General features: G+C 44.7%; 1 protein-coding gene across 12 annotated transcripts in view; it reads left to right on the top strand.

The window, feature by feature from the left end:
• Nucleotides 1–27,701, top strand: part of fhod3b (formin homology 2 domain containing 3b) — a 560,180-nt gene that overhangs the window by 322,373 nt on the left and 210,106 nt on the right. For all 12 annotated transcript variants that reach the window (XM_080202871.1, XM_080202833.1, XM_080202860.1 and 9 more), the window contains exon 6: nucleotides 10,610–10,704. In XM_080202871.1, coding sequence (XP_080058997.1) covers nucleotides 10,610–10,704 — 95 coding nt within the window. The remainder of the gene's footprint in view (nucleotides 1–10,609; nucleotides 10,705–27,701) is intronic.

Below are 27,701 nucleotides of genomic sequence, written 5' to 3'. Positions count from 1 at the left end.
TTAGCCACGACCAGCGTTATTTAATAAAATCAAATCACTGCAGATGCTGGAGTCTGAAACCAGAAGAGAGAATGCTGGAAAATCTCAGCAGGTCTGGCAGCATCTGTAAGGAGAGAAAAGAGCTGACGTTTCAAGTCCAGATAACCCTTTGTCAACAAAGGGGATCTTAATGCTAGATAGTTTTGTAACGTTCAGATTCCACCATCTGCCATGGTGGGAATTGAACTCGGGTCACCAGAATATTAACTGAGTTTCTGGATTAAGAATCTCGCAATAGGCCATCACCTCCCCGTTCTCACTGGGCTGTATTAAATGAGTAATGCATGACAGTAAAAAGTCTGACAACACCAGGTTTAAGTCCAACCGATTTATTTGATAGTAAACTCACTAGCTTTTGAGGTTACCCCCTTCGTCAGGTGAATGGAGAGTTCTGGCCTCAGACAGAGCATATAAAGCACAGACAGTTTAGAGATTACTGATTAGAATGTGAATCTTTACACCCAACCTGCTGTTCAAGACCTGAAGTGGCTGACAATGTGAGTGGAAGGAGCATTGATCACAGGTTAAAGAGATGTGTATTGTCCCCAGACAGCACAGTGAGTGAGGTTTTGCAAACCCAGGCAAGTCACGGGGGTTACAGATAGTGCGACATGAACCCAAGATCCCTGTTGAGACTGTCCTCATGTGTGCGGCACTTGGCTATCAGTATCTGCTCAGCGACTCTGTGCTGTCGTGTGTCGTGAAGGCCGCCTTGGAGAATGCTTACCCGAAGGTTAGAGGCTGAATGCCCGTGACCACTGAAGTGTTCGCCAACAGGAAGGGAACTGTCTTGCCTGGTGATTGTCGAGCGATGTTCATTCATCCGTTGTCGTAGTGTCCGCATGGTCTCCCCAATGTACCATGCTTCGGGACATCCTTTCTTGCAACGTATCAGGTAGACAATGTTGGCCGAGTTGCAAGAGTATTTACCGTGTACCTGGTGGATGGTATTCTCACGTGTGATGATGGTATCCATGTCGATGATCCGGCAAGTCTTGCAGAGGTTGCTGTGGCAGGGTTGTGTGGTATTGTGGTCACGTTCTAATCAGTAATCTGTAAACTGTCTGTGCTTTTTATGCTCTGTCTGAGGCCAGAACTCTCCATTCACCTGACGCAGGGGGTAACCTCGAAAGCTAGTGAGTTTACTATCAAATAAATCGGTTGGACTTAAACTTGGTGTTGTCAGACTTTTTACTGTGTTTACCCCAGTCCAACGCCAGCATATCCACATCATAATGCATGACACACAGAGGCCAGTCAGCCCACTGAGTCAATGCTGGCTCTTTGAAAGAAGGACGACAGATTTCCTTCCCTAAAGGACATTAATGAACCAGATGACAGTTGACAGTGACCGACAGAAGATTCTTAATTCCGGATAGTTTCTATTGAAATCAGATTCCACCATCTGTCGTTGCAGGATTTGAACCCGGATTCCCAGAACGTTAGCCGTGTTTCTAGCTTAATAGCAAAGCGATAATGCCACTAAGCCATTGCCTCCCCCTAATAGCGGCAACAGTCTACGTAATGAAATTGTAAAAGCCTCGATGCCTTTTTGAACCTGCAGAATGGAAGGATCATTTTCTTGGTATACCAAGAAAAGAATGTCAGAATTATATCCAAAACTGGTTTTGCAGCAATACCTGCTTGAGAGCATTGGTGAGTTACAAGGTCAATTTAGTTTCATTTATGGGCGTTTGAAGGAGTTCATTTGGCCTCCCAGTGCGCCAGAGGAATAACTGTCTGCGATTCAACTCGAAGCATGTGCCCATCTTGTGGGGTATGAGTGGTTCGTGAGTTAAATGGCAACGAAAACATATTTTGACCATGGGGTGTAGTTGAGTGGAAGACGGTTTCTCAGTTGAAAGAGAAAATCCAAAGCATCGTTGTTCGCATGCCAAGTCCTTGGTTTCAATCGACTGCTTTAATTTCAGTGTATTGAAGGGAGAGGCAATTCTGGAATACCGTCACAGCCACAAATCCTAATGTGATGCGGTTTTAAACAGTATTCTATTCACTTTGCTCATTTTGGAAAGTACTGCACAAATTGTAGGTGACAGAATCTCCTCAGTTGGAAGGGCAGTCTTTTTTAGACTTGGAGAAACAGTACGGGGAATTGCGTTCAGGCCTCCAACTTGAAGTTCAAACATGGTCAAAAGAGCTGAATGCCAGAGGTGTGGTGAGAGTGATTGCTCCTGACACCAAGGCAGTACTTAACTCAGTGTGGCATCAAGGAGCCCTAGCAAAATTGGAGCCGATAGGAATTGGGGGAAATTTCTCCGCTGGTTAGCGTCACACTTGGCACAAAGGAAGAGAGTTGTGGTGATTGGAGATCAATAATTTCAAGTCCAGGACATCGCTGCAGGGTTTCCTCAAGATAGTGTCCTAGGCCTGACCATCTTCAACTGTTTCATCAATGACCTTCCTTCCATCATCAGGTCAGAAGTGGGGATGTTTGCTGGTGACTGCATAATGTTCAGTGTCATTGACAATGACTCAGATTCTGAAGGACCCCATACCCAAATACAAAAAGACCTGGACAATATCCCAGGGTTTCGGCTGACAATTGGCAACTAACTCTTGTGCTACACAACTGCCAGGGAATCCCCAACAAGAGAGAATTGAAGCATTGTCCCTTGGCATTCAGTGGCATTGCTATCATTGACTCTGCCACTAACAACATCTGGGGGGTTACTATTGACCAGAAGCTGAACTGGACTAGCCATATAAATGCTGGGGCTACCAGAGCAGGTCAAAGGCTAGACATCTTGCAGTGAGTAACACATCTCCTGACTCCTTAAAAGCCTTTCAACTATCTACAAGTCAGGAGTGCAATGACCTACTGTCCACTTGTGTGAATGAGTGCAGCTCCAACAACCATCCAAGACAAAGCAGCCAGTTTGATTGCTTACCTTCGCGCCTCCCCCACCTTCCAGAACACTCTTGAACAGCACTGTGGCTGTACCTACATTTGGAGAATGCAGTGGTTCAAGAAGGCATGAAGTAAAAAAAAATTACATTTGTATAACTTCTCAATGTCCCAATATGCTTTAAACCATGCCGTACTAGGGTGTAGCGAAAGATCAACTTAATATATGGTAGGTCCATGGCAGCAGGGAAGAAGCTGTTCTTGAGTCAGTTGGTACATGACCTCAGACTTTCGCACCTTTTTCCCGACAGAAGATAGTGGAAGAGAGAATGTCAGGAGTGCATGGGATCTTTAATAATGGTGGCTGCTTTTCCAAGGCAGCAGGAAGTGTAGACGGAGTTAGCGGGTGGGAGGCTGGTTTGCGTGATAGATTGGGCTTCATTCATGACCCTTTGTTGTTTCTTACAGTTTTGGGCAAAACAGGAACCATACCAAGCTGTGATACATTCAGAAAGAATGCTTTTTATGGTGCACCTATAATAGTTGAGAGTTGTAGCTGACATGCCAAATTTCCTTAGTTTTCTGAGAAAGTAGAGGCATTGGTGGGCGTTTTTAACTATAGTGTCGGCATCAGGGGACCAGGACAGATTGGTGATCTTGAGACCTGAAAACTTGAAGCTCCCAACCATTTCCAATTGAATCACCCCTTAACTTTTTGTGTTCCAAGGAATATTAGCCTCAATCCCCAATTTATGATGAAATCTCATCTTATTGAAGTCCTGGTAACATCCCCTCTGAAACTAGACTGCATTCTTTTCCAGTGGGGCCAGAATGCATTTTTGAAACGATAATGTCCAGAGCTGTAACAGATTTCCAGATGATGCCTAACCAAGACTTTGCATAACTGTCACTATAAGGACATATCTTGCTTGTGCTATTGATTTGCCTGTGGATCAGGGCATGACCCTGGGTGTGGCCAGGGTAATGGAAGGTGCAAAAGAGACAGTACGATCAGAGGAGGAGGGGGGTCCACCACTTGCTGATAATCCAGCCACATTTTCTATTGAGCCACTTAAAAAATATATATCCCAAAATCAGGACATCTGACTAGTTCAATTAAAAGAAGAATCCTTTTCTTGGTTAGGATCATAGAATCCTGACAATGCAGAAGAAGGCCATTCAGTTCATCGAGTCTGCACTGACCACGGTCCCACCCACGCCCTATTCCTGTAACCCCACACATTTACCCTGCTAATCCTCCTGACCCTAGGATCAATTTTTAGTCTGGCCATTCAACCTAACCCACACATCTTTGGACTGTGGGAGGAAACCGGAGCACCCGGAGGAAAGCCACACAGGCAAGCAGAGAACGTGCAAACTCCACACACACTGACCCGAGGCCGGAATTGAGCCCAGGACCCTGGCGGTGTGAGGCAGCAGTGCTAACCACTGTGTCACTGTGCCGCCCAGTTGAGTGGTATGGTGCCTCTTCATAGTTTAGAAGCATAAAGCTTACGTGTGCCAGGGAGATTAAAAATAAAACAGTTAATACACAGTAAAGACCTTCACTCCTTTCTGAAGCCCATTGCAAGTTTGCAATCTGTTAATGATTGAGGAAAAGCAATGAGGTAGTGCTGAAGTGCACATTAAAATGACCTGTGTATTGCATTTATTTATTATCTTTTCACAGTTATTGAATTACTGATCCAAGCTGGACCAAGGTCTGAAGGACAGCTATTGTTCCCCGACCCCCGATGTAATAATGGCACACATGTATTATTTAGATGAAGGGTATAGGGCAAGTTCAAACTGAAAGGGTTTTGTTTAAACATAGCAATGAAGGCTCATTATGTCCCAACTTTCCAGCCTGACGCGATGTATATTCATCACTATTTTATGAGCTGCCGAGGTTTCTGAGTGGTGCCTGGTAGATCTCACACAAAATATGAACTCTTGGGTCTCTGCAGTGATACCACTGAGTGGCAGGCCAGAAAGATATGCTGTTTGATCAGGCAAATCCTTATAAGGATAGTTATGAGTGCAGGAAAAGAAAGGTCTTTTTAGTCTCACCAACTAACGAGAAAAGATATGGATGGGGAATAGACAAGTGTTGAGGTCCATAGATAAACTTCACTTCCTCTAAAGCAATTCTCACTGTGTTTATCTCGAGAATAAACAGAGGCAGAGCTGACATTGCCAGTGAGGTACGTGTGAAGGAAAGGAATTAGAAAAAGTCCTTGGAACATGTGGTGTGGGGATGGGGCAGTTGTAAAAGGGGTAAGCCAGGAGCTCATCCATCATTTATGTATCACTTAGAATTCCCGTATAAAATACTTTTCCCTGAGACTCAGCTGCAGCCAATCCCAGTTGTACAATTCTGCAGCAATTATCTGTACTCGGCCAATTTGCCTGAATGGGTATTACGATATCCAGATCATCTTGAATCCCTGAAGCTTTGCAGCATCATTCTTCAAAGCATCTTCATGTCATTTACTTTTTGCGCTTGGGATCCGTGTCAGCTACGACCCTCACCAACTTTTACAAATGCACCATAGAAAGCATTCTTTCTGGTTGTATCACAGCTCGGTATGGCTCCTGCTCTGCAAGACTGCAAGGAATTACAAAACGTTGTGAATGTTGCCCAGTCCATCACGCAGACCAGCCTCCCATTCATTGACTCTGTCTACAGTTCCTGATGCTGCGGTAAAGCAGCCAGCATAATTAAGGACTCCACATTCCATCACCTTCACTCAGGAAAAAGATATAAAAGTCTGAGGTCACGCACCAACTGACTCAAGAACAATTTCTTCCCTGCTGCTGTCAGACTTTTGAATGGACTTACTTGCATTAAATTGATCGTTCCCTCCACCCTAGCTATAACTATAATACTACATTCTGCACACTCTCATTTTCTTCTCTATGCTTTGCCTGCATAGCACGCAAGAAACAATACTTTTCACTGTATGATAACACGCAAATCAACTCAAATGCTGCAGTCCAAAGTTTTTAATTTGATTTAAAGGATTGAGAGTGGGATAAGAATTCCTGTTGCATGTCACCCATCAGTACGTTGGCAGTCCTGGTATTACGGTTTGTGGACAGACCAGTGTTTACCTACCCCCAGCTGCCTCTTGCTTGAGTGCTGCAGGCTGGATAACCAACCACGATCTAACTGAATGAGGGTACAGGCTCAACATACTGAGTGTAGTCCTCCTATTCGGTGTTAAGGCCCCTGCACACTGTCGGTGGAAATTCTTTTGTACGGTGCTCAGATGGAATCAGAAGGCTTGGGTAGCAGTGGAGTGGAGGAGGGAAAGGGAAGGGAAATGTGTGGAGGGCAAACTGGGTACCAATTAAGGGGAAAGAGAATCAGGGAATGGAATGCAAGCAAATGGAAAAGCAGAAAGCTAGAAGAGGAGTGGGGGGGTTGGGTTATGGTGAATGATATTCAAGGGTAACATGAAAAAGAAATGGAAAAGGCAGTTGACGGTCGTGAATAAGAGAGAAGGAATGGCAAGAAAAGACCAAGAAAGGGAAATGGAATGTGCAAGATGTGCCACTGGGGAGGGGAGAAGTGCCAGCATTAATTGGCACGGAACGAGAAGAGGAGTGAAGGGAGATTGAAGAAAATGGATGGTGTCATGAACTCAAAGGGGCTGGAGAAATATGTGACAGTTTGCATTTTTTGAGCGGGCATGGGAGAGAATATGTGGCAGCATGAAATGCGTGCCAGTTGGAATGGAAACAGCTGGCATCGAAGCCCAACTTGACGTGGATTAGAGAGGTAACAGATTGTGCTGAGGGGGGGGCAGAGAAAAGAAGTGTGTGACTGAACTGGGTGAGTTGAGCAGTAGGATGGTGATAATCTGGTTGCTCTGTTTAAAAACCCAGATGACCTTTTTTTTTAATTTAGGAGTTGTGCACTGTGTGGAGTATAAAAGTTGTCACAATGTTGTGATTCCACGGGAGACTGTTAAGCGTTTGGGAGGAAATCTGAACACCCAGTAATTAACTGACAAAACCATGCCACACCGCAAGTGTTCATATTTTTAAATGAAAGCATATGTTTTTGTGTACAGTGAGAATTAAATAATGCAAGCACTATAAACTTTAACACAAGCCAGTGTTATAAATTCAATTCTACTGTTAATTCATCCCAAGAATTCTCTTACAAATTACAAGAATCTTGAAGGTTAATTCACTTTTTTCCTGGGAATAACCCAAAAGTATGCCACAGACCTTCAGAAGTAATTTTAATTTCTCTTCAGTGTTCCAACTATTCTGAGATATTTCATAGGGGTAGTTTTATTAGTTTCTAGGCTAAACAAACAATGGGCAGAGGTGTGATGGTATTGTTACCGGATTGGTAATCCATAGACATCAAGTAATGCTCTGTGGACCTGGGTTCAAATCTCACCATGGCAGATGGCGACATTTGAATTCATGGCATGGTGGCACAGTGATTAGCAAGGCTGCCTCAGAGGGCCAGGGACCTGGGTGACTGTCAATATGGAGTTTATACATGCTCCCCATGTCTGAGAGAGTTTCCTCCCACAGCCCAAGAATGTGCAGCTTAGCTGGATTGGCCATGATCCGTGAATGGGATTTTGGGGACAGGGCAGGGGAGTGGGCTGAGGTGGAGTGCTCTTTCAGTGCAGATTCAATGCAGATAGTGCAGAAGGAGACCATCAGAATTATATAGAAAGCTCTAACTTTTCATTTAATACTTCATGACTGTGGTTACCTCAGCAACTTGTTCTGGTTGGCAGAAGATATGCAACTGATTTCTCTCAGTTTCTAATCTAACTCTGACTATTCTCTGCCACAAGGCTCTGCGAGGACCACGGCAGATTCCTTCTTTTCTGCTACAAACTAGGTAAATCTTCCAGTTGCTTTTTCCCACAAGAAACCAATCTGGGCTAGAACTCCACCTGCATTCCACGCAGTGAATGATAAAGTTAATATTTTATCTGTTTAAGGTTCAGGCCTGAATAACAATCACCTACTGGCAATTCTCTATATCTAGTGAGATACAGTCTACACCAAAGCAAAACTGCAACTGCCTTCTGTAAGAATGACCTAGCTAAATTAAACAAAGGAACCTTCTAATAGCCACAGCAAACAGTGTGACGAGCTTCAGCATGGTTTAGATGGAACTGCAAACCATTCTTTACCTTCAACATAGCTCTTTGATTCTGTAACCCATATGAATTATTTATATCCTTAATGGCATTTTACAACCCTTTTTCCAGACCTTCTGGCTTCATTGTTCCTATGCTTTTAAGATGAACACAGTTAATTAGATCCAAGTCTGTTTTACCGTTATATTCAGGTGGTTTATCAATTTCTTAACCAAGCGTTTTTATTTATCTTACATTTAACACTTCAATCCTTAATTCACAAGTCTACAACATGTTAATTATGAGCTAGATATTTGCCACGCAATTGACAGGAATGCTTCATTGTTAGCATTTTCTGAGTAGTGTGTTCCAGACCTCCTCAGAGAAGAACCTCCAGTTTGCTATGTTGAAAGTTTGTATTTCCTTCTCCAGGGACTGTTAATTTCCCACCCCACCCACCATGAGAATCATAGCAGGTGAGACGGAAAATTTAACAGGCCGTTGGGTGGGCATTTTTGGTCTTGGGACGCGCGCAGTCGGAAAATCCCACGCAACATTTCACACGTTACACTACCGCTTTTATTTCAAAAGAAACCATGTGTCAGAGATTTACCATCAGTGCCATTCCTGATTTTTCACTATTTCAAGGGGCTGGCAGCTATTGCTAGTTTCCCAGCTTGTTGTTTTGATTCACCTTAAAGTGAAGGCCGAGTGGTGGAAAATAGAATTAGAATACCAGGGTGGTTTGTCTTTGACCGGTGCAGACACGTTGGGCCAAAGGGCCTATTTCAGTGCTGTATACCTCTTGTGATTCTATATTGGAGAGAAGTCTCCCTTACAATTCCTTGAGATTCCAATTTTACCTCTGAATTTCCCAGAATATTTGCTTTCTTGCCACAATTCAGGAGGTTCACCAACGGATGATCGAAGTGTTATTTTTCTCAAATCACAAAATAAACCAGGCTTTCTTTCCATAGATTAGTTATTATGTGCCACCCATTGGAGTGTAGTTTTGCAGGCTGGGTATTAAGAAATCTGCAGAAGTAGCCTGAAAATTAGACTGCAAATGTCTGTTCAAGAATATGAATGGTCAATTAATGGGTCCGCCCAGATAGTTGAAAGCTTTTGGAGTTGGCTGGGTATCCTTCTTTATCCAAAACTCCAAATTGGAGAAACAGGTAGAGAGTCTGGATCACTGGACTACCTTTTGGAGTCTTCGCTTGATGGAACTATTTATCTAACTAACACTCTCATAAATAGTTAACAAATGACAATGGCTAGAGATTGGCACCAGCTACCAGCAAATTTGGCAGAAGCTAGTTGACCTGTCAAGATTGGATTTAGCCAAGAGGCTGTTCCTGCATTTTAAGTATTCCTTTATGAAGAGATAATTACAAATAATTTGATGAGCCGTCTATTTGTATCCTTCTCTCTCTTGGCCTCACTCCTATCCTGGATAGTATCTGCATTTCTTTTTAAAGATCAAGCCTCTTCCTTGTGAATGTTTTCGCATGAATTTGGAGTCAAATTCCATTTTTCAAATCTTGTGCAGTTTGTGTCAAAAAAATTAATTTGAAGGCGTTTATTTCTGAGTGTCTGGTTCCTACACCAACGAGGTCAATTGTCAGGTTTTTGAGGAGAGTCACCAAATTCCCCCTTACCTGGTGTGCGTTTATCTATAGCAACTCCAATCAAGGAAATATAGGGTCGTAACTTCTGACCTCCCCAGCATTGGATTTGGGAGTGTATTCAAAAAAATGTGCTGGAGAATCCCCCTGAAAAGTTCCCAGCTAAGGGTTTACACAGCAGTTGGCCAGAAGTGCAAACTTCCTCTGGGCAATTACCCTTCACTGGGAACAATCCCAATATGTAATGTAAATCTAAGATCTGGGATTCCTGATTTCATTGACTCATTCCCGATATAATTCCCAACTTCATTGGCTCATTCATGACTTAATTCCCGACCTCATTCACTCAATCCCAAGTTAGTTACTGACCTCGCTGCATCATTTCCGACCTAGTTCCCGACTTCATTGACTGATCCCTGACTTCTTTCCCGATGTCATTGCGCCATTTCCAATGTAGTTGCCGACTTGATTGATTAATTCCTGACCCCATTGAGGCATTCCCGACATAAATCCCGACTTCGTTGACTTGTTCCCGACTCAGTTCCTGACCGCGTTCACACATTCCCGAAATAATTCCCGACTTCGTTGACGCATTCCCGTCAGGGGATTCTCCTGTCTCAACCAGCGTGGGAGTCATAGCAAGACAGAAAATGTGGTGGACCGCTCAAAGGTCCGTTGAACTGGGGCAAGAATTCCTGATCTTGGGAAACGCGCGGGAAGAAAATCCCACCCAGTGTGTTGAACTGGAAATCTAATTATTCGTAATTAGCAGTTTACTTGTGGTTTTTTATTGACTGAAGATTGACAACACTGAATGAACCTTCGAATCATTGTCTACCTGGGACTAGATTGAATAACGTTGCTTAAATATCTGACAATAGTTGCTGATGTATTCCATGCTCCATGATGGTTATCCCTGGATCTTTAACAAGTGTAATTTTTTTTTGTTCCTGCAGCTCTTGGCCAAATTATGCTGTATGTGGATGGGATGAATGGCGTAATTGACCACAATGAAACGATACAATGGCTCTACACGCTCATAGGCTCAAAGGTAAGAAGAAATAAAAATGCCACATCGCTAAGAACATAGAACAGTCCAGCACAGGAACAGACTCTTTGACCCATGATGTTGTGCCAAACAAGACGTCAAATTAAACTAATCCTTTCTGCCTGCCCTTGGTCCACAACCCTCTATTCCTGGCACATTCATGCACTAATCTAAAAGCTCCTTAAACAACTCTGCCCCCGCCCCACCCCCGATTGTATCCGTCTGCCCCACTACCCCTGGCAGCATATTGCAAATGCCTAACACTCTTTGCCCTTCACGTCTCCTTTGATCTTTTCCCTTTTCTCATTTGTGTGTTTGTGGCATTACAGTTGCACATCATGAAAAGCACTTTGTAGAGGATATTTGGGTGTCTCGTGGCACGCTGTGTTCATCCAACCTGCCATGGTGAGGCAACGGCGTGCGTTAATAATTTTCAACATCCGGTGTTAGCAGTCTCAGTCAATTCAGATGGTGGGAAAGCATCAAGTGGATGTACTGACTGAGGAGACGAAAGTGGGGAAAGGAGTAGATACATCAGTGACCTGGAACCATCATCTCTGCACTTTTCCCCCAGCAGAGAATGATGAAGACGAGATATTTGGAGGGCAAGACAAGTACAGAAAATGCCCATTGAGCCCCATTTGATGTAGGTTGCCCACTGTATCAAGTTTATACAGTCCACCTCTATTAGGCAGATATAAAAGAACACTATGCAATCAACAGTCACTATGACATATGTTCATAGCCAACTAGACCTTGATATTTCACAGAATATGTTGACTAAAGAGATGTGCCCAAAACTTAACCTCTGAATCAGCTATTTGGGGACATAAACCAGGAAAAGCCAATTGTTGGAATCACAATTATTTTTTGCAGCATACAGCAACCCTGGCCTACTTGAGTTGTAACTTGGAATTTAGTAAGGGAAACAATTGCCTAGTAGTAGTATCGCTTGACTAATAATTCAGAAACTCAGTTGATGCTCTGGGGACCTGGGTTCGAATCCCGCCACAGCAAATGGTGGAATTCAAATTCAATAAAAAAAAATTTGGAATTAAGAAGCTACTGATGAAACCATGGAACAATTGTCAGGAAAAACCGATCTGGTTGGCTAATGTCCTTTTAGAGGAGGAAATGTGCTGTCCTTGCCTGGTCTGGCCTACCTGTGTCTCCAGAGCCGCAGCAATATGGTTGTCTCTCAACTACCCTCTGAAATGGTCTAGCCAAGGACAGCTAGGGATGGGCAATAAATGCTGGCCAGCTAATGAAGCCCATCTCCCACGAATGAATAAGAAAAAAAATTAAGACGGCATAGCCACACTTAAAGCCAGAGCTCCGGCAACAGAGATAACTTTTCCTGTAACAAACAAGCTTGGTTTTCTCCTCAGCTTTTGGCACTGAAGGAACATTTTCTTGGACACGTGTTGAATCCGAGAATTGCAGTAGAATGTAGGGAAGATTTGATGCATGTCTGAAAGATGCTGCCCCCATCTCAACAAAGATGGGGGAAATCTCTGAAGGAAAAGAGGGTTATAATTCAGTAGATGTTGTTGAAGTTTGGAAAATGTTGCATCGACACGCTCTGTTTCTGGGTAATGAGATGCGTTCTCAGAGCAGTGAACAGCTGGTTCTTTCATATTGCTGAAATTGAGGTGATTTGCAGAATGTGCCTGGTGTTTATCTGACTCCGATTCCAGGAGACTTGTGTGCAAGTTGGTTTGCGGTGTTTACCTTGGTAAATCCAGTTCGCTTTTCCAGCGACAAATAACTCAGTTTCGTTTTTTAAAAAGTCTACAAATCTGCTGTTGGATTGTGACAGACGGAGTTAGCAGAATCAATATTGATTCACCGGAATCTGTTCTGGACCAAAAAATGCTGCAGTCTGGATTAAAGAACAATGGCAGCTTTAGTCGAGGAGATGAGATCTTTCGTTTGTTGGTAGCTGTGTGGTTGCTTGGGACTGTTTTGTAGAATGCCTGGTTGTGTCCAGTGTGTGGGTAAATGTTGAGTATGTTCGCCAAACATAAGTGGTTTGAAATCTTTGATCAGGATCTCATTTACAATACTGAATAGAGGTCAGGATACCTCTGCTGAGAAAGGACCTGGGAATGCAACACAGAATCAATGGAACAATACCAGAACTTAGTTAAATTACAGGAGCTGTTTGCATTAACTGAATTGCAGTTTTCATAGAAGAATCTCTCCAGTGCAGGAGCAGGCCATTCAACCCGTCAAGTATGCACCGACTCTCTGACAGATCATCCCACTCAGACCCTATCCCTGTAAACCCACATTCACCCTGCCAACCTCCATAATCTGCCTTCGCCTCAAAGATTTGGCAGCAATCCAGTAGAGATATTTAAAACGATAAATGATTGATTTGATTTATTAGTGTCACATGTATTAGTATACAGTGAAAAGTATTGTTGCATGCTATACAGACAAAGTATTCCATTCATAGAGAAGGAAAGGAGAGAGTTCAGAATATAGTATTAGTCATAGCGAGGATGGAAAGGTCAACTTAATGCAAGGTAGGTCATTCAAAAGTCTGATGGCAGCAGAGAAGAAGCTGTTCTTGAGCCAGTTCGTACTTGACCTCAGACTTCTGTATCTTTTTCCCTATGGAAGAAGAGAATTTCCAGGCTGCGTGGAGTCCTTGATTCTGCTGGCTGCTTTGCTGAAGCAGTGGGAAGTGTAGACAGTCAGTGGATGCCTGATGAACTGGCTACATTAATAATCCTTTATAGTTTCTTGCGATCTTGGGCAGAATAGGAGCCAAGAAGGAAGCAGAGAGAAATTGTCCCCTTCTGTTGGGAATCAAAAATGAGGAGCATGATTTTCAAATTGGCATTCAAGAGGCAAATCAAGGGAATGCTTTTTCAAAGAGTGGATACTAACTCTCACCAACTGGGCCACTTGGAACTTTGGAGACTGAGATAGATTGTTGTTAAGTGAGAGTATTGAGGACTTTGGAACAATAATGAGCACACTGAGGTATGATCTGACAGAACAGGCTTAAGAGACTCGTCTCCTGCAGTTCCATCCTGGGGGTTATGATGTCAAAATTCCACCAGGTGGTTGCCCCACCACCCTCGCGCTTGTCCCACCACCCTCACGCCCACTCCTGACCTATCTGAAATCTTATGTCGGTTGGCCTAGAGTGGCCTGTTCACCCTTGCTTCAATTGAGGCACTTGACTGGTCAATTGTTGGCCACTTTAAGGCCATTCCCCACCCAGTCACAACTGGTGGGACAGGCTCATGGGCAGGGGTGGAAGCCTGATCTATTTAGACCTGGGGTGTTAAGGGGAGGTTCTCCCTCGAGACCCCCCGTTCCACATTGGTTACATTATAGCAGATTCCAATGTTATCGTTGTTATAATGTAACCAATGGTAACATGCTGTGAGGGTCAGCTGACTCAGTATAAATAAAAAGCAGATGGGGATTGTGGGGAGCTTGTGTGGCCCTCAGCATGGTCTGAATGTTGGTGTAGTGAAGCTTCTTTATTAACCCTTTTTTTTCATTTGCTTTGAGAAGTTAGTTCTTTTATTGCTTGCAACTGAAGTTTCCTTACTGTCGGAAGAGGACACGTTGGGCATCCCCACAGCAAGTTCTGTTATGCAGTAGATGTTCCCCCCTCCCTTCTGGAACTTCCATCAAGAACACCATTTGCATCTAGCCATACTAGCACAGTTGCCCTCACCACTGCACCTCCGAATTAGCTGGCATCTCTCTCGAGATGGGGCCTCCACCTGAGTGAGAGGTGGAAGTCAGGTAGGCCTAGAGTGGCCTGTTCACCCTTGCTTCAACTGAGGCACTTGACTGGTCAATTGTTGGCCACTTTAAGGCCATTCCCCACCCAGTCACAACTGATGGGACAGGCTCATGGGCAGGGGTGGAAGTGAGGTAAGGCAATGTTAAATGGCTGCAGGATTGCTGTGATCAATGGGGGACGTGTTTGTCCGACCCAAATTCTTCAGCTGACTGGGTAAGAAACCCCATCATGTGGAAAATCCTGGCCGTCGAAAACTTCTTAAAGTACAGAAGCCACTAACTTTACTCATGAAGGAAACAATTAGACCAGGGACACGTAGATGGTGCCGCCATTCTGGAAGTTGGGGAAACAAGCAAATTGTACGTTACGGTATTAGCTCATGCTGTTGCTGTTTCAGTTTCAGTAAAGCCTGCTGCTTTATTAATCTTCAACATTGGTACAGGGTAACAAGATATTCTACTTACTGAGGCCAGTGCCTTAGGTGAATGTCTTTTGTTGTGATCTGAATCATTTTGGTTGTACAAGTAATCAGAAAGGGATGTTGGGCCTCGAAGGCATGTGTTTCTGAATGCTTAAAAAAAAATGCAGGTTATAAAAGGGCAAGTAACAAATTGGAAGCTCTCTTACAGGCCTAACTTCAGCCTGTCTCTATCCCGCTGCCTTTTCATCCCACAACCAGCAGCATGAGTTTAGAACACAAAAAGAGCTGTTTGATCAGTCAAACTCATTCCTTCCAATGCACAGGTTAAGATTCCTAAGCCCACGTTAACTCAATTAACTTAACAAAAAATAAGTGAATGACTACAGCTGAAACTTTCCAAATGAAAGATAATTATAGAATCTCGACAGTGCAGAAGGAGGCCTTTCAACCCTGCGAGCCTGCACCGACAATAATCCCACTCATACATTATCCTCATAACCCCACATATAACTATCCTGCTAGACTCTAATTCAGAATGGCTAATCCACCTAACCTGTACATCTTTGGACTGAGAGAGGAAACCCACACAGACATGGAGAAAACATGCAAACTCCACGCAGTCACCCAACTGGGAGTTGAACCTGTGTCCCTGGCACTGTGAGGCCGCAGTGCTAACCACTGTGCCACCCATTTGGAATGAATGCTATAGGACGTCAATCTAACTTTGCAGTCAGCCGAATTCAACTCCTATCAGTTGTGTTCCACATCCATTTCGGCCAAAGAAAGAAAAATAATGATCCTGATTTTGCTTGCAAAGCAATAGCAAATTTAATGATTTCATTATTAAATCGGAAAACGGGTAAGAAATTGTGAAGAAGAAGAAGTGAAACATCATGAGTTATGATTTGGATATGTTGCTGGGCAACTTGCACTAGTTTGCCATTAGCCTTGACCCAATGGCCACCCGCCTTTCATCTTTCCTGTACCTTTCAAGAGCTTGCTGTGTTTGCACATTCATTTGCCAATTAAACTCACCACAGCAAATTAGGGAATCTATTTGATAATGTAAGTCCCGTTTAATTGGGGGCAACTTTATGTCCAACAATCTTGATCAATCTCTGGATTAGAAAGTGTACAATAACTGTGTACAGTTCTGGTCACCCGATTATAGAAAGGATATTATTAAACTGGAAAGAGTGCAGAAAAGGTTTACTAGGATGCTACTGGGACTTGATGGTTTGAGTTATAATGAGAGGCTGGATAGACTGGGACTTGTTCCCCCGGAGCATAGGAGACTTAGGGGTGATCTTACAGAGGTCTACAAAACAGTGAGGGGCATAGATAAGGTAGATAGTCAACATCTTTTCCCAAAAGGTAGGGGATTCTAAAACTAGAGGGCATAGATTTAAGGTGAGAGGAGAGAGATACAAAAGGGTCCAGAGGGGCAATTATTTCAGACGGAGAGTGGTGAGTGTCTGGAACAAGCTGCCTGAGGTAGTAGTAAGGCAGGTATAATTTTGTCTTCTAAAACCACTTAGTTACATGGGTATAGAGGCCAAATGCGGGCAATTGGGACTAGCTTTAAAAAAGAAGGGTGGCATGGGCAAGTTGGGCCTTAGGGCATGTTTCCATGCTGTAAACCTCTAGGCCTCTAATTGAAACTGGACTCTCATTCCTGCAGATAGTATGGCCTTTTGTGGCCTTGAACTGCTCGCTATATTACCTGTGCATCTTTTTAAAAGCCAGGGAGATGGCCAGAAAAAAATCTTTTCCCACTTCTGGCAGGGAGAGCTGGGAAAGTCAGTGGGCAATTAAGTCACTCCAGGATGTCTGCACTTTTCTAATTGGTTACAGTGCAGTTGCATGTCCATCATCTCAGCTGAATCTTATTGTATTGTAATTGGAAACCTATAATGGCACTAAACTAACTCGGACTGCCTCGTGACTGCTTGGAAAAACAGAGCTGCCAGTGCGGAGTTACGTAGCCAACCTTGTCTTGTTTTCTGTTAAATAATGCTCTTGCCCGTGAGTCCCGCTGACTGCTAAGGTTGCCAGCCCTCCAGGATTGGTGAGTAGTCCCCAGGAATTGAAGGTTAATCTCTGGCTTGTGTGCAACCCTGGAGAAAAGTCGTTGGCACGTTGAAGAAATATATGTGCTTGTTTCCTTTGAACACTTCTCTCAACCAGAAAGTATATTGAAAACATGAGCAAGGGAAGAGAGGGAGAGAGGAGTGTTTGACTGATGGTTAAGCATCATCCAGTTGGGTAATGAGTCTCTTTGCTTTCCAATTGGCGTGTGTAGTATGCATGTAGATGGATATGTTGCCCAACTAATGGCTGGACAGTGGGGACTAGTAATGTGATGAAATCTTCAGGGATGCATGTGATCACTGTAGGCAACCCTAATGACTGCCATTCAAATGGCAGGTATGTTTTATAATGTTGGCAAACTGCAAAATAGGTAACAGACCGATTTTTTTTTTTTGAAATTGTAATCATATGATTTTTGATGAAATTGAGGTTTCATCAGGCTACGACCACAAGTTGGTCTCTCACAACTACCCAACATTGGTGCACTGCATGGGTGGCACAGTGGTTAGCACTAGTGCCTCACAGCGTCAGGGATCCGGATTCAATTCCAGCCTCGGGTCACTGCATCTGCAGAGTTTGCACGTTCTCCCTATATCTGCGTGGGTTTCCTCCAGGTGCTCTGCTTTCCCCCCGCAGCCTGAAAGATGTGCGGTTAGATTGATTGATTGGCCGTGTTAAATTGCCCCTTAGTGTCAGGGGGATTAGGAGGGTAAATATGTGGGGTGGGACCTGGGTGGGATTGTTGTTGATGCAGACTCGATGGGTCAAATGCCTCCCTTCTGCACTGTAGATTCTACGATTCATTCCCCAATGAATGAAAACTTTGGATATTCGTGTGATATCGAAATCATAACATGGATGCAGACATTACAGATTCACTGGGGTACAGAACAGCAAGGGGCTGAAAATGTTTCAATATGTACATCTGAGTATATTAAACAATGACTTCCTCTCATCAGACACTGGATTATTTTCACACATTAGGAATGCTGAACGTCGCTGGGGCCAGAGAGAATGTCTTCGTTTTATTTCCACTTCGAACCCATTACTTTATCTCCCTGTTTTTCTCTCTGAGCTGCTTCTGATTTGTTCATTCCCAATTATTCCCCTTTTGTCATTTCTCCCATCTTGGGTACCCTCCTCTGACATCTCGGCCTTCACCAAAATGTGCCTCGTGTATGGCGATACCTTGCTTCATACTGACGCTTCCCTATCTGCTGGGAACAACTGCGTCATACATTTGCGTCAATATGAAACATGATTAGGGAATCTCGGAAGAGTTTCCATCGTGGTCACCAAGCCCATCCAAGAAAAACGGGAACGCAAAATCGTTTAAGTTTATTTATTAGTGTCACAAGTAAGCTTGCATCAACACTGCAGTGAAATTACTGTGAAAATCCCCTAGTAGCCACATCCTGGTGTTTGTTTGGGTACAGTGAGGGAGAATTTAGCATGGCCAATGCACCCAAGCAGCACGCCTTTCGGACAGTGGGAGGAAATGGGAGCACCCGGAGGAAACTCACGGAGTCACGGAGGGAATGTCCAGAATCCACACAAATGGTAACCCAAGCTGGGAATCGATCCTGGGTCTTTTGGCGCGGAGAGGCAGCAGTGCTGACCACCGTGAAATCTAAACCCATGCTTAAAAAACCTCTGCATTAATGCAAGTCATTTTTAAATCGATCGGCACGTGTAGAAAATCCTGCAATCTCCTCCTCGTAAGTTTGCAATCGGGTATTATAGTTTGGTGAAAAGTCACCAAGTTGGCTATCAAAAAGGTTATTAGGCTTTCGGTCAGCTGTTACTTCGGGTTGCGTGCCAGTAATCAGTTGGGCGCAGTGCAGCAAGTTACCTGAGTAACATGTCTCAGTCAGCAGGAACGTTTGGGGGTGTGTGGGGCGGGGGGGGAGGTAGGTTTGGCCTGCTCACCTCCCAACACACTCACGAAGCGGCAGAGCGATATATGTGGAAGGAATGGTTCTCGACTTAGACATGTGCCACTGTGGCTGTCGGCCTGCCTTTTACATTGCTGCTGGGTAGCTGCTGTTTGTTTTCTGATGGGACACATTAACTGAGATTGAAATACACAAAGTCAACACCAGCCCGGCCAAAAACCATAAAGAAGAAAGAGCGAGCTCCCAGTATTTTCGTGTCTATAATCTTTTGCTAACTATAAATTTTTTTCTCCTCTGAGACCTTAACCTGCTCTCAGTTCCCAAACGGCATCACTTTTAGTGGAAACTAATCCATTTTCAAAGTACTGTTGACTAATCTCCGAAGACCGAGTGGAATGTCAGGACGAGGTTGATACAACAAGGTTGATTAAAGATTTATATCGCACATATTGTTTTAATTTCTATTTCTTATCCCCTGTCTGGGTTTAGCACTGCAGGGATAAGAGTGGAGTCTGCCCTCCTGACCTCCTGTGCTTACAGGCCTGAGGTTCACATCTTGTTGGAAGCTGTTGAACAGAATCACTGAAGGGAATCTGAAGATCAAGTGAAATACTGTAATCTGGTAAAGGTATTGGATCCTTGGAGCTGCATCCCTTCATTAAGCAGGAGAGCCTGTGCTAAGCTGTTTAATCCAAGTTCAATCTCCCCCCACCCCATTAAAAAAAACTACAGAAAGCCTGTACAAAGTACATTTTGTCCGCATTTACAAGAATGAATATATTTTAAAATGGTGCACTAAATATTTGTACGCAATAAATCCAATATATCGAATCCTGCAGTGCAGAAGGAGGCCATTCAGCCCATCGAGCCTGCTCCGACCACAATCACCACCCAGACCTCACTCCTATAACCTCATGCATTTACGAGCAGCGGCATGGTGGCGCAGTGGTTAGCACTGCTGCTTCACAGCGCCAGAGACCTGGGTTCGGTTCCCAGCTTGGGTCACTGTGTGGAGTTTGCACGTTCTCCTTGTGTCTGCGTGGGTTTCCTCCAAGTGCTCTGGTTGCCTCCCACAATCGAAAAATGTGCAGGTGAGACGAATTGTTGAGGGTAATTTCTCCCTCAGTGTACCCGAACTGGCGCCAGAGTGTGGCAAGTAGGGGATTTTCACAGTAACTTCATTGCATTGTGAATGTAAGCCTACTTGTGACACTAATAAATAAACTTTACTTACCCCAGCCAGTCTCCCTGACACTAAGGGGCAATTTAGCATGATCAATCCATCTAACCCACACATCTTTGGACTGTGGGAGGAAACCGGAGCACCTGGAGGAAACCCATGCAGACACAGGGAGAATGTGCAAACTCCACGCAGACGGTGACCCAAACCAGGAATCAAACCCGGGTCCCTGACACTGTGAGGCAACAATGCTAACTGCTGTGCTGCCATGCCACATATACTTATCCTGTTCAAATTGTCGTTAATTTTGTATCTTGACAAAGGGCTGAATTGTTAGACCCAGCTGGGGGCCAGCACAAGCAGACAGGCACAAAACCTTGCGCTGTTAGTCAGCGTACCAGTTTCCCCAGCACCATCCTTGCCTCCAATCATTTCCCTGAAGGTGGGGTGTGGGACAGCCAGTGGTGGGTGACCAAGTTAGCTTGTTGGCCTGTTAGGGTTCATCGTAGAATGTCTACTGAAATTTTTGTAGGCAGCCTCTCAGGTGTTGGAGGACACATAAACTGCCTGCAGGTGGTCTCCCAAGGGCAGAGTCGGAGGCCTGGCACCCTAGACAAGTTTTGAAATCGTGCCCGCCTGCCTGGCTTCAGCTGCAGACCTCGCTGTGTTCACAGTGGTGACCTAGCGCTATAGAGGCACCCTCTCTCTCCCAATGCTGAAGAGGCAGCCTGATGCTTGTCCAGTGGTAGAGACCCTCCTATAAGTCCTCCAGTTTCAAGATTGCAGCCACTGGCTATTAATTGGCCAACGTGGGGAATATCGTAGTTGGATGAATATTCCCCACACTTTTAACCCCCAAATACTTGATGTTTTGGGCCACTTGGTGCAGAGAGCAGTGACCAGGAAGAACCGTCCACATTCATAAAATGGTTCCATTCACTTTGTGCTGTTTCCAACTGGTGGGACGTTTAATGTGAACTGTCTATTATGGGGGAAAAGGCAGCTATGGTTTGGTAATGTACAGTCTTCTGGTATCTCTGGGGAGGTGATGTCATTGTGCGAGCGACCCAGGGCAGATGATCCCACCACTGCAGATGGTGAAATTTGAATTACTCAAAAAGAAAAATCTAGAACGAAAAGTCTAATGGTGACCATGAAACCATTGCTGATTGTCATAAAGACTCATCTGATTCATTCATATCCCTTCAGGAAGGGAAATCTGCCACCAGTACATGGTCTGGCCTCATTGTGACTCCAGACCCACAACAATGTTTTTGACACTTCCATTCCCTCTGAAATGGCCTAGCAAGCCAATTAGGGGTGGGCAATAGATGCCATCTGAAATTCCTGCAGAATTTCTTTGCAAATCCCTGAGACAGTATTAGAGAATTTGTAGAAAAATGGAGCAGAAAGCACCAGATACTTTTATAGGCATAGGCATGAGAACATAGGAATTAGGAGCGAGAGTTGACAAGTCAACCCGTTGAGTCTACGCCGCCATTCTATAATCGTGACTGATCTCCATCTCATCCTAAATCCACTTCCCTGCCTTTTCCCTAACTTATACGTGTATAATTGCAGCTACAAGAACAGCAATGAACAGGCCTAAATTGACACACATCAATTGGGTGGCACAGTGATTAGCACTGCTGCCTCACAGTGCCGGGGACGCAGGTTCAATTCCAGCCTCGGCTGACTGTGTGGACTTTCCACGTTCTCCCCGGTTGAGAGCAATGCTGTTTTAGAGAGTTGGTACAGATTCGATGGGCCGAATAACCTTTCTGGATTGCATGGATTCTATGGTTCTATCTGCAAGTTCAGGGAAATGGAAATAGCTCAGGCACTAAGGAGGGAAAAACTACCATGTTGCTGCTGAAGTTAAATGCAGACAATTCTATAACAAGTGTACAGACAAGTGTTTATTGCACTGTGATTGGAACAAGAGGTAGGTGAGGGTTGAAAATTAATCTTCACAGAACAAAATCTCTGCTTCACAAACCATGTTAATGAAATGGGCATTTTGCAGAGACTGATGGTTATGTTCCACATAACAAATAAATAATCTCTTGCCGGCATCTTACTGCCTTGCCCCCCCTCCCCCGCCAAGGGTCGTAAGATCCTGCCTGAGGCCAAAGGAGAATGTCATTCTGTGAGCTTTACCCCTTACCTGCCCCGATTCTGGAGTGGGCGTGCCCGTAAAATTCCGTCTTCTGTGCCAGATTGAAGTAGCTAACTGTTAATTACAGATCCGAGCCTTTTGTGCCAAGTTTATTATGTGTGTATCCGGTGTATTTTGCTCAGTATTCCTATTGAATTCTCTTGTGCTGTCTCGGGAGTTTACAAACAAATCCTGGAGAAATTTCAGACAAAATGCAAATCCTCATGGATATTTACTGCCTCTTCCTTGATTTTGACCACAGTCCCTTTGAAATGATTAGTAACCATTCCTTGGTACGCATCTCAGATTGACTGGTGGCAGAGGTTTTGCAGAAACAAATAACATTTTAAGCACACTTCAATTTTTGGTGCAAGTTTTACCCCAGCCAGTTCCCCTGCAAAGGTAACATATCTCTCCCGTACCTTACAGTAAGAAGTTTCACAACAACAGGTTTATTTGGCAGCGTGATCGTTTGGAGTGTTGCTCCTTCACCAGGTGAATGCAGGATTTGTCTCACAAACAGAGCATATATAGACACACGCTCAATTGCAAGATAATGGCTGGAATGCAAGTCTTTACATGTAATCAAGTCTTTATAGGTGCAGACAATATGAGTGGAGAGAGGGTTAAGCTCAGGTTAAAGAGGTGTGAATTGTCTCCAGCCAGGACAGTTAGTGAGATTTTGCAAGTCCAGGCAAGTCATTACAGAAAGTTTGACATGAACCCAAGATCCCAGTTGAGGCTGTCCTCATGTGTGTGGAACTTGGCTATCAGTCCCTGTATCTGACCTTTATTTTAGTTTCTGCTCTCTAAACAGCCATTCGGAAATAGAAGAGTTTCTCAGGCTGGGTCAGTCAGGCTGGACCCTGAAATCTAGCATGTGGGGGCTCACGTTAGGATATCAGTGACAAAACATGACTGTGCATGAACGGATAGCAACATCGGGATTGCGGGAGGAGAGGGTTATGGATTTCAAAATATTCTTTACCCCTGTACAGTCTTCAAATCCAACATTATAACAATCACCACACGGAAATTTGCAGAAAAGAAGTTTTGTAAAATCTTACCTGAAAGGAAAGATCATAGAATCCTAACAGTGCAGAAGACAACCATTCAGCTCATCTGGTCTGCACCAACTTTCCAACACAGTGTCTTACCCAGGCCCTGTTTCCATAATACAAAGTACTTACCTCGCTAATCTCCTAACCGATACGTCTTTGGACACTAAGGGGCAATTTAGCATGGTCAATCCACCTAAGCCGTACATCTTTGGAGTGTAGGAGGAAACCCACGCAGACATGGAGAACATGCAAACTTCATACCGGGTTCAATCGCTGGCACTGTGAGGCAGCAGTGCTGACCAATGTACCACTGTGCCGCCCAGATTACCCCTATTTGTTTAGCTTAAAGATTTGGGGTGGGATTTTCAGGCCTTACTTGCCGAAACTAGAAAATCCCAACTAAGGTCAATGGTTATTTCCATGTGCGCGCACCCGCCACCCCAAACGATCCTCATGGCAGACGGAAACTCTCCCCTTGATATTCAAAGCGCTTCTCATCCAAAATACTGCTCTCTGTGTTAACATTTTAGATTGAGTACAGTCGCAAAATCAAAGCACAGAATATCGGAAATACATCTTTTCTTTTCTCCATTGGTGCTAATCTGACCTGCGGAATAAAAACATAGAAACGAAAAGCAGGAGTAGGCCATTCAGCCCTTTTAAGCCTGCTCCACCATGCATCTTAATCATGGCTAATTGTCAAATTCAATATCCTGATCCAGCCTTTCCCCCATTTCCCTTGATCCCTTTCACCCCAAGAGCTATATCTGAAATCAGACAACACTTTGGCCTCAACTACTTCCTGTGGGAGTGAATTCCACACATTCACCACCCTCTGGGTGAAGAAATTTCTCCTCACCTCAGTTCCAAAAGGTTTGCCCCTTATCCTGAAACTACGATGCCTAGTTCTGGACTCCCCCACCATCGGGAACATTCTTTCTGAATCTACCCTGTCTAACCCTGTTAGAATTTGATAAATTTCTGAGATCCCCACTCACTCTTCTAAACTCCAGTGAATATAATCCTTATCGACTTAGTCTCTCCTCATATTGACAGACCTGCCATGCCAGGAATCAGACTGGTAAACTTTCGCAGTACTCCCTCTGCAGAGCACATTTCGGGTATTTTCTCTTTTTATTTAAAGACTGAAAACGGCTTCAAATTTGGCAGCAATGTAGATTAAGCAAATTCTCGGCATCGATGTGTCTTATTAACTGCCAGCCTATTTCTTTGTAATTAATAGATTTGCTATGACGAGTAGATTTTGACGGGTTTGTACTCGCGTGAGGAGCATACACTGCCTTTGTTTGGGGGTGGGGGGAAGGCAATTTAGCCGGGAGGGGGCTGGATAGTGAGTGCCGCGTCGTTTCCCACCCACAAAATGAATGGAGGGAGGATTCGTTTGCGTAGCCGATGGCCTGGTATAACCTGAGTTGGCAGTGTGCAGTTACAGGAAATGAAGATCGGAGCAAAGGGTGTGAATTTGTAAAAAAAAATAAAACCTGCCTTCTGGTCTTTTAACTCCTAATGCCAGAGCAGTCATCTGGAATAATCGTTGCACCGCTAATAACGTCTCCCAAAGTGACTCGAAAATGTGGTACTAATTTGTGTACATTTTTTTGGAATTTATACACAGTAGCATCTGCAAGGGGAGACTGTTTAAAACACCAGTCACATAATATTCCAGCTTTCTTCCCCTTGCAGCATGTGCTGGGGGGTATGGCTTAGCCATTTGACAATCTCTCGTCACTTTCTTTACGGATGAAACAGGCGCACAATTTGACGTGACGGTTGCAAACTTGGATAGCTCAGCCCGCACTGGCTGTTAAAGCCCTTAAGCTTGGTTTTTTAGATTCAGATCGTTGCCGCGCGGCTGGAAGGGGAAGAGGGGACGGTGGCGGGGAAGAAAGCTGCTCATTAACCCATCCCAAGTGGACGGGAAATAGCTCGCAGGTGTTTAAGTGGCACGGAGAGGCGTTTGATGTAAAAGTACTGATGGAAACGAAAGCCCAAAGCTGGTGCATGAGAAATTTCAAATTGCATTTTGGGCAGCGTGGTGGCACAGTGGTTAGTACCCCTATCTCACAGCGCCAGGGACCCAGATTCAATTCAGGCCTCAGGCCACTGTTCGTTGCACATTCTCCATGTGTCTGCGTGGGTTTCTGCCGGGTGAAATCATAGAAACCCTATAGTGCAGAGTGAGGCCATTCAGCCCATACAGTCTACACTGACCACAAACCCACCTAGGTTCTGCTCCCATATCCGTATGTATTTTACCCACTAATCCTGTAACCTATGCATCTACGGTCAATTTAGCATGGCCAATCAACCTAACCCGCACATCTTTGGACTGTGGGAGGAAACCGGAGCACCCGGAGGAAACCCACGCAAACACGAGGAGAATGTGCAAACTCCACACAGACAGTGACCCAAGCCGGGAATCGAACCCGGGTCCCTGGAGCTGTGAAACAGCAGTGCTAACCACCGTGCTACCCCGGGTGCTCCGGTTTACCCCCACAACCCAAAGATTGTGCAAGTTAGGTGGATTGGCCATTCTAAATTGACCCTAGTGTCAATTTAGGATGAACACGGTAAATATGTGGGGTTACGGGGATAGGGCCTGATATAAAAAAGGATAGCAAGAGTTTTTATAAATATATAAAAAGGAAGAGGCTGGCTAGGGTGAATGTTGGTCCTTTAGAGGATGAGAAAGGGGACCTAGTGGTAGGGGATGGGGATATGGCTAAGGTATTGAATAACTTTTTTGTTTCTGTCTTCACGGAGGAGGACGTGAATAATTTGCCGGGTGTTAGCGAGGGAAAGGTGGTAGGACTGGAGGGTCTTAATGACATTACTGTTACTAGAGAGGCGGTGCTCGACAGACTGGAGGGGCTGATTGTGGACAAGTCCCCAGGACCGGATGGAATGCATCCGAGGGTTCTGAAAGAAATGGCGGAGGTGATAGTGGATGCCTTGGTGGTTATTTTCCAGACGTCACTGGATTCCGGGGAAGTGCCGGATGATTGGAAAACGGCTAATGTTACACTGTTGTTTAAGAAGGGTGCCAGGCAAAAGGCGGGGAATTATAGGCCGGTTAGTTTAACGTCTGTGGTAGGTAAAATGTTAGAATCTGTCATTAAGGAGGAAATTGCGAGGCATCTTGAAGGGAATTGCTTGATAGAGCAGACGCAGCACGGTTTCATTAAAGGGAAGTCGTGTCTGACAAATTTACTGGAGTTCTATGAGGATGTGTCTAGGGCGGTGGATAGAGGAGAGCCGGTGGATGTGGTCTTTCTAGATTTTCAGAAGGCGTTTGACAAAGTACCTCACAAGAGGTTATTGCAGAAGGTCGAGGGACATGGAGTTGGGGGTAGGGTGTTAGCGTGGATAGAGGATTGGTTGTCAAATAGGAGGCAGAGAGTGGGGGTCAACGGGTGCTATTCGGATTGGCGGATGGTGACTAGTGGAGCGCCCCAGGGGTCGGTGCTGGGGCCTCAGCTTTTTACCATTTATATAGATGATTTGGAGGAGGGAACCGAGTGTAGGGTGTCGAAATTTGCTGATGACACCAAGATTGGGGGAACGGCAAATTGTGCGGAGGGTGTGGAGAGTCTGCAGAAGGATCTAGATAGGCTGGGCGAATGGGCCAGGAAATGGCAAATGGAATTTAATGTTGGCAAGTGTGAGGTGGTCCACTTTGGTAGGAATAATGGTAGGAAGGACTATTACTTACGGGGCGAAAATCTGCAGCAGGCGACGGTGCAGAGGGACCTCGGGGTCCTTGTGCATGAGTCGCAAAAACCCAGCTTGCAGGTGCAGCAGGTGGTCAGGAAGGCTAATGGGATGCTGGCCTTCATAGCGAGGGGGATTGAATATAAAAGTAGGGAGGTCTTGCTGCACCTGTATAGGGCATTGGTGAGGCCGCAGCTGGAGTACTGTGTGCAGTTTTGGGCCTTGGAGGGAGTGCAGAGGAGGTTTACTAGGTTGATACCGGAGTTGAGGGGGTTGAGCTATGAGGAGAGGCTGAATAAACTGGGCTTGTACTCGTTAGAGTTTAGAAGAATGAGGGGAGATCTCATTGAGACATATAAGATGATGAATGGGATGGATAGGATAGAGGTGGAGAGACTCTTCACGCTCAAAAAAGACAGTAGGACTAGGGGGACACAGCCTCAAGATAAAAGGGGGGCGGTTTAGAATGGAGTTGAGGAGGAACTTCTTCACTCAAAGGGTGGTGAATCTCTGGAATTCTCTGCCCGTTGAAGTGGTGGAGGCTGCCTCGCTAAATATTTTTAAGACGCAGGTTGATGGGTTTTTGATAAGAGAGGGGATTAAGGGTTATGGGGAGAGGGCGGGAAAGTGGAACTGAGCAGCGACAGATCAGCCATGATCTTATTGAATGGCGGGGCAGGCTCGAAG

This window comes from Carcharhinus amblyrhynchos, chromosome 2 (assembly GCF_965287045.1).
Source record: "Carcharhinus amblyrhynchos chromosome 2, sCarAmb.v2.hapA, whole genome shotgun sequence".
In the NCBI taxonomy this organism is placed as follows: Eukaryota; Metazoa; Chordata; class Chondrichthyes; order Carcharhiniformes; family Carcharhinidae; genus Carcharhinus; species Carcharhinus amblyrhynchos.
This window is presented reverse-complemented; position numbering and strand designations above follow the sequence as displayed.